The 8,377-nt window shown below is 36.5% G+C and overlaps 1 protein-coding gene across 1 annotated transcript; it reads left to right on the forward strand.

Moving 5' to 3' along the window:
- Positions 1 to 82: 82 nt before the first annotated feature.
- On the forward strand, positions 83 to 8,094 carry LOC144342351 (bifunctional purine biosynthesis protein ATIC-like). Its single transcript, XM_085494690.1, has 6 exons — positions 83 to 218; positions 1,145 to 1,311; positions 1,612 to 1,720; positions 3,363 to 3,422; positions 3,858 to 3,953; positions 8,020 to 8,094. Exons 1-6 carry the CDS (start codon positions 90 to 92, stop codon positions 8,092 to 8,094), a joined length of 636 nt encoding a protein of 211 aa, XP_085350816.1. The 5' UTR covers positions 83 to 89.
- The last annotated feature ends 283 nt before the right edge of the window (positions 8,095 to 8,377 follow it).

Consider the following 8,377-nt stretch of genomic DNA (forward strand, 5'->3'; position numbering starts at 1 on the left):
TACTTTAGGTAGGTTGGCTATAGCTATCCAGTGATACATACTCTAAAAATAGTATTCTTATGTACAGATTTGATTTTGTGTAATTGTAGATGGATCCTGATTACAACCCAGTAACCATGGAAACTAGAACATTGTTTGGATTACAAATGGAACAGAAAAGAAATGATGCTATTATTGATAAAAATATGTTCACAAATATTGTGAGCAAGAAGAAAGATGTAAGTATAGATGTGTACCTTCCAACAAAACTGATTTTGTAGAAATCTTAAATCAAAAAAGAGTAAATTCAGTTGGGTCAGCTTGTTGACTGCATGGTAACAAAGTACTGTGAAAAATTGAATGGCTGTTGGTGACTTCTGAAGGCAAAAACTAAAATGTTATGTGTTCCCTGCTTTGCTTATGATTTTTACACTTATTTTGTTCATAAAATGTAAATTTCATTTTACCAAATTTGTTTTTTGATTCAGTGACATGTTAGCACGTCATCAGAAAAATCCTTCTGCATCAATGACTTGTCATATCAGATAAGAGGATGTACTGATGAAAATATTGTGAAATCTAAACAAAACAGTATGATTATTGAATGTCTGCCGTGTTTTCACATGAAGTGTTGACATCGCTTGACCTTTGTTAGCGGAGCTCATCATATGCGTGATTGTCCGTCGTCCGTGTCAACTTTTTACTTATTTGACTTCTTCTTGAAAACTACATATCTTATTGCTTAGATACTTGGTGTATCTGTACCTTGGGCAGGCCCCTCTTAGATTTGTTCATTTTGTGATGATATCTTTAATTCTCCAATTTTGATGAATATTTTTGTCGTTTTTGGTAAAAAGTGATATTTTCGTCTTGTTAAAACCCACAAGTCAGATTTCTTTGATACTACAATGTGTACATATCTTTGATGAACCTCTCTCAGATTTGCTCATTTTCATGTCTTCAGTTCTTTAATTGAAATGTGCATTGCTAACAGCGGAGCTCTCTCAGCCAAGAGGCTGCTTGTTTGTCCTGTGTTTATGGTTGATTTCACACATAACAGGTAACTTCAGAAAAAATTAGTCTATTGGAATCAATTTTGAGTCTGTCCTGCGATGTGATAGTTGATACGATTGCTGAAATTCATTTTTATCATATTTTTTTCAAGCTTCCTGAGGCAGCTGTACGTGATCTGATAGTTGCTAGCATTGCATTGAAGTATACACAGTCAAACTCAGTATGTTATGCTAGAGATGGCCAAGTTATTGGTATGGGTGCTGGACAACAGTCACGTATCCATTGTACTAGACTAGCTGGTGATAAAGCTAATAACTGGTAAGTTAAGTTTAGTTATCAACTACCTACTGTAAAAAAACTTTCTATATTCTGTTGCTAGGTGGTTACGTCAACATCCCAAAATACTTGGAATGCATTGACTTGAACAAAGCTTTGATAATTACTTCTATATTCTGTTGCTAGGTGGTTACGTCAACATCCCAAAGTACTTGGAATGCATTGACTTGAAGAAAGCTTTGATGATTTTTTCTATATTCTGTTGCTAGGTGGTTACATCAACATGCCAAAATACTTGGAATGCATTGACTTGAAGAAAGTTTTTCTATATTCTGTTGCTAGGTGGTTACGTCAACATCCCAAAGTACTTGGAATGCATTTTAAGAAAGGAGTAAAGAGAGCTGAGAAATCTAATGCAATTGACAATTATGTAAATGGAACAGTTGGACAGGTGAGACTGGATTCTATTGAGTGCTCCTGTGTGGCTGGCTGGCTATTATTGTGCATTATTGTCAGACCCATGTACTTTAAATTGACTTGATCAAATATAAACCACACTGTAATGTAATTTAGAAATTAACATAAATATAATTGTTACACTCCAGACTGTGCACACAAAAAAGATTTAAATAAACAATAAGCTTTATCGTCGTACTTTCTTGATTCGGTATATTTCTGTTGTCTGAACTTGAGAACAGTTGCGACCATAGAGGGCGCTGTAATCCTAATGATAATAATTATAAAAATATAACCTGCAAGGACACATCAAATACATTGACCAAAAGCCCCGAGAAGTCAGGACGTGTCGTTTATTCGTTATTTGACACTGTCATCAATGAGCACATAGTAAATCACACAATGTCATAATAATTCCTATAGCAGCTGATATGTCTCAGATATTCAATGCTATTCGTCTCTATAGCAACAGTCAAATGGAGTATATATCCACTGAACAATATAGGAACAATGGAGAACATAAAATGAAATAGTTCAGGACTAGTTCCGTCACTAACAACTCGTAATAACGTGGACACACGGTAAAACTGACTTCACCTAGTTTACTTAGTTACCGTATCCAAGGTCACTCAGTGTCACTGACCTCTCCAGGACTAAATGATCTACTGCATAAAAATACAACACAGTTCAACAGTATTCATGTAAATCGTATAAAAGCAAAATACTGAATAAATCTGAGTAAAACATATCACTGAAAGGATGACTATATATCGGTATACTTGGTCAATCAAACGCAAATACTCCAATTATAACGGCGCGGGGAATTGTCCGTTTTGTGGAATTCAAAAATAGCAAAACAACTAAATTGCAATACAATTCCTGATGCAACGTTATAAATCCATACTCGTGCTAAACTCATCCAATGTGATAGTGTAACACAGGGGGAAAATCATATGATATAATATACTAAATAACCCACTCTCGTCGGTCGCGATTGTTTACAGTTATTGTTGAATTCAAACTACATGGAGCGGGAACACACGATGGTTAGCAGTTCGTCTCGGCAAATGTCGGTGAAACTTGAAGCTGGGCGACAATTTCCATGGAAGGGGGTAGAAAGTTCATCAGCGACTCTCATCTCCGGGTGTGCTTCAGCTGTTCAATCAGGTTTCTTGCAGTTGCTCTGGTGTTCGGCGCTTCCTGTAATACGGTCTTGCACTGATTTGATAGTTAATTCAGGCAGAAATTGAAATGTTTCTTGAACGCCCGGGTAAGAAAGTTTCTACCAATGGCGGTCTCGTGGCATCCAACTGTGTGCGCGCAGTACAAAGTCTCAACAATTTGAATTCCTGCGGTTTATCGTGATGACGCGTTGGGTACAACTATGTGATTATGAAATATGAAATAAAATACACAATCATCCAAACCTCGCATACGTATCGAGTGACTTAGTAAACTCTGTACTAAAACCCTGTAAACATGGGGCAAAATACAATGTTCCAGGATAAAACAAAAGAAACAAATCTCCTAATCTGTAAAATATTAGCTAATTAAATTGGGCATGAAAACAAGGTGTGACATAATTATAACTTCTTGTTATGATTTCTGTGAATATTTTAATAATTATTTTTTTGTAGGATATGGAGACATCTGCATGGGAGAGTATGCTAGAGAAACCACCTGAACAGTTAACACAGGTACTAACTGTATTTATACCACTCTTGGTCATGTGACACAATGTCCTGATTGAGTGTCACTCTATACTTTGTCTCTTTGTTAATTTTCTGTGTCAAGCACTTCTGAACTTTAGTGATTGACCAATTGTCAAGGTTTGGAATTTTAGAAGTAAATGAGAGTTCTTCTGCAACAATTGGAAAGTTGGCCAAGCAAGGTTTGAACCATGACTTTTGGTATTGGTTGGAATGGTGATACAAATAACGAAAATGTTTGAAATTACATGTACTTTGATTCCCATGCATGTTACCTTCATTTTACTCTAGGAGAGTTCACTCATCTTCTTCAGAATACATTGTGGTTATTTACATATTCTGAATTCATTGTTTGTATTGAATACAGTATTTTGAAATCAGTTTTCAAATTTATCAATAATTGCTTTGTTATTCTTTCTGCAGTCTGAGCGTGAGCAGTGGTTATCAAAACTGAAAGGTGTAGCACTGAGTTCTGATGCATTCTTTCCATTCCGTGATAATATTGACAGAGCGTATCAGGTGAGTCTTTGATATGTCTACCAATACTGTGCAGGAAATGTGCCGGAAATTTTTTTTTTCGAGGGTTAGACCAATTCATATCAGCTTAGACATGTTGCTAGTTTATATAGGGTTAGACTGGTTTAGACAGGTTGCTAGTTTATACAGAGCTAGACTGGGTTATACAGTTTGCCAGTTTGTACAGAGGTAGACCGGTTTAGACAGATTGAAAGTTTATACAGGGTTAGATTAGTTGCTAGTGTGTACAGGGTTAGACTGGTTTAGACGGATTGAAAGTTTATAAAGGGTCAGATTAGTTGCTAGTGTATACAGGGTTAGACCGGTTTAGACAGATTGAAAGTTTATACAGGGTTAGATCAGTTGCTAGTGTATACAGGGTTAGACTGGTTTAGACAGTTTGAAAGTTTATACAGGGTTAGATCAGTTGCTAGTGTATACAGGGTTAGACTGGTTTAGACAGTTTGAAAGTTTATACAGGGTTAGATCAGTTGCTAGTGTATACAGGGTTAGACTGGTTTAGACAGATTGAAAGTTTATACAGGTTTAGAATGGTTGCGAGTGTATACAGAATTAGACTGGTTTAGACAGATTGAAAGTTTATACAGGATTAGATCAGTTGCTAGTGTATACAGGGTTAGACTGGTTTAGACAGTTTGAAAGTTTATACAGGGTTAGATCAGTTGCTAGTGTATACAGGGTTAGACTGGTTTAGACAGATTGAAAGTTTATACAGGGTTAGACTGGTTGCTAGTGTATACAGTGTTAGACTGGTTTAGACAGATTGAAAGTTAAACAGGGTTAGACTGGTTGCTAGTGTATACAGGGTTAGACTGGTTGCTAGTGTATACAGGGTTAGACTGGTTGCTAGTGTATACAGGGTTAGACTGGTTTAGACAGATTGAAAGTTTATACAGGGTTAGATTGGTTGCTAGTGTATACAGGGTTAGACTGGTTTAGACAGATTGAAAGTGTATACAGGGTTAGAATGGTTGCTAGTGTATACAGGGTTAGACTGGTTTAGACAGATTGAAAGTTTATACAGGGTTAGAACATTGCTAGTTTATACAGAGTTAGACTGGTTTAGACAATTTGAAAGTTTATACAGGGTTAGAATGGTTGCTAGTGTATACAGGGTTAGACTGGTTTAGACAGATTGAAAGTAAAACAGGGTTAGAACTGTTAGTGTATACAGGGTTAGACGGGTTTAGACAGATTGAAAGTTTATACAGGGTTAGATCAGTTGCTAGTGTATACAGGGTTAGACTGGTTTAGACAGATTGAAAGTTTATACAGGATTAGATCAGTTGCTAGTGTATACAGGGTTAGACTGGTTTAGACAGATTGAAAGTTTATACAGGGTTAGAATGGTTGCTAGTGTATACAGGGTTAGACTGGTTTAGACAGATTGAAAGTTTATACAGGGTTAGAATGATTGCTAGTGTATACAGGGTTAGACTGGTTCAGACAAATTGAAAGTTTATACAGGGTTAGAACGTTGCTAGTTTATACAGGGTTAGACTGGTTTAGACAGTTTGAAAGTTTATACAGGATTAGAATGGTTGCTAGTGTATACAGGGTTAGACTGGTTTAGACAGATTGAAAGTTAAACAGGGTGGGGACTGTTGTTAGTGTATACAGGGTTAGACTGGTTTAGACAGATTGAAAGTTTATACAGGGTTAGATCAGTTGCTAGTGTATACAGGGTTAGACTGGTTTAGACAGATTGAAAGTTTATACAGGGTTAGAACGGTTGCTAGTGTATACAGGGTTAGACTGGCTTAGACAGATTGAAAGTTTATACAGGGTTAGAATGGTTGCTACTGTATACAGGGTTAGACTGGTTTAGACAGATTGAAAGTTTATACTGGTTTAGACAGTTTAAAAGTTTATACAGGGTTAGAATGGTTGCTAGTGTATACAGGGTTAGACTGGTTTAGACAGATTGAAAGTTAAACAGGGTTAGACTGGTTGCTAGTGTATACAGGGTTAGACTGGTTGCTAGTGTATACAGGGTTAGACTGGTTGCTAGTGTATACAGGGTTAGACTGGTTTAGACAGATTGAAAGTTTATACAGGGTTAGAACAGTTGCTAGTTTATACAGGGTTAGACTGGTTTAGACAGATTGAAAGTTAAACAGGGTTAGACTGGTTGCTAGTGTATACAGGGTTAGACTGGTTGCTAGTGTATACAGGGTTAGATCAGTTGTTAGTGTATACAGGGTTAGACTGGTTTGGACAGATTGAAAGTTTATACAGGGTTAGAACAGTTGCTAGTTTATACAGGGTTAGACTGGTTGCTAGTGTATACAGGGTTAGAATGGTTACTAGTGTATACAGGGTTAGACTGGTTTAGACAGATTGAAAGTTTATACAGGGTTAGAACAGTTGCTAATGTATACAGGGTTAGACTGGTTTAGACAGATTGAAAGTTTATACAGGGTTAGAACAGTTGCTAGTGTATACAGGGTTAGACTGGTTTAGACAGATTGAAAGTTAAACAGGGTTAGATCAGTTGCTAGTGTATACAGAGTTAGACTGGTTTAGACAGATTGAAAGTTTATACAGGGTTAGAACGTTGCTAGTTTATACAGAGTTAGACTGGTTTAGACAGTTTGAAAGTTTATACAGGGTTAGAACAGTTGCTAGTTTATACAGGGTTAGACTGGTTGCTAGTGTATACAGGGTTAGATCAGTTGTTAGTGTATACAGGGTTAGACTGGTTTGGACAGATTGAAAGTTTATACAGGGTTAGAACAGTTGCTAGTTTATACAGGGTTAGACTGGTTGCTAGTGTATACAGGGTTAGAATGGTTACTAGTGTATACAGGGTTAGACTGCTTTAGACAGATTGAAAGTTTATACAGGGTTAGAACAGTTGCTAGTGTATACAGGGTTAGACTGGTTTAGACAGATTGAAAGTTAAACAGGGTTAGATCAGTTGCTAGTGTATACAGAGTTAGACTGGTTTAGACAGATTGAAAGTTTATACAGGGTTAGAACGTTGCTAGTTTATACAGAGTTAGACTGGTTTAGACAGTTTGAAAGTTTATACAGGGTTAGAATGGTTGCTAGTGTATACAGGGTTAGACTGGTTTAGACAGATTGAAAGTTTATACAGGGTTAGAATGGTTGCTAGTGTATACAGGGTTAGACTGGTTTAGACAGATTGCTAGTTTATACAGGGTTAGACTGGTTTAGACAGATTGCTACTGTATACAGGGTTAGACTGGTTTAGACAGATTGAAAGTTTATACAGGGTTAGATTAGTTGCTAGTGTATACAGGGTTAGACTGGTTTAAACAGATTGAAAGTTTATACAGGGTTAGATCTTGTTAGTGTATACAGGGTTAGACTGGTTTAGACAGATTGAAAGTTTATACAGGGTTAGAACAGTTGCTAGTGTATACAGGGTTGATATGTCTACCAATACTGTGCCAGAAATGTTTTTGTTTTTTTCGATGGTTAGACCAATTCATATCAGCTTAGACAGGCTGCTAGTTTATATAAGGTTAGACTGGTTTATACAGGTTGCTGGTTTATACAGGTTGCTAGTTTATACAGAGCTAAACTGGGTTATACAGTTTGCCAGTTTGTATAGGGTTAGACCGGTTTAGACAGATTGAAAGTTTATACAGGGTTAAACCGAGACAGGCTGCTAATTTATATGGGGTTAGACAGGTTGCTAGTTCATTCAAGGTTAGACTGGTTTAAACAGGTTGCTAGTTTATTCAGTTTTAGACTGGTTCAGACAGGTTACCAGTTAATACAGGGTTAGACCAGTTTTGACTGGTTGCTAGTTTATACAGGGCTATACCGGTTTAGTCATTGCCAGTTTATATATGGTTAGACTGGTTTAGACATTGCCATTTTATTATACAGGGTGAGACTGGTTTAGACTAGTTGCTGGTTTAGACAAGATTATACCAGTTTCTAGTTTATACAGGGTTATATTGGTTCAGACAAATTGCTAGTTTACACAGGACTAGACTAGTTTAGGCAAATTTCAAACAGAATTAGACTGGTCTAGAACTGGTTTAACTGAGTGGAATTTTTTTTATATTTTCAGAGTGGTGTTCAATACATTGCTTCACCATCGGGATCAACTCAAGACCAGGTTATAACGACCATTCCATTGCATTAATATTCACAAATACCAGACTATTCCATCACTAGATATGACATCATGTAATGTTATACAACACTGGATGGAGATAAATGTATGCAACTGAATGAAATAGACCCTGTGAATCCAACAACTACTGTAGAATACTTTATTTTCACTGGGAATTAATTTTCGCTATTTTTGCTGAAAGACTGGTTCAGTGAAAATAAAATCCAGCAAATATACTGTTGTTCCTATATTTTACATTCAACTCATCAAAAATCAGTGAAAGTAAATTCCACACAAAACACCCAACAAGCTT

This window comes from Saccoglossus kowalevskii, chromosome 20, assembly GCF_978046115.1.
Source record: "Saccoglossus kowalevskii chromosome 20, keSacKowa6.1, whole genome shotgun sequence".
Taxonomy (NCBI): Eukaryota; Metazoa; Hemichordata; class Enteropneusta; family Harrimaniidae; genus Saccoglossus; species Saccoglossus kowalevskii.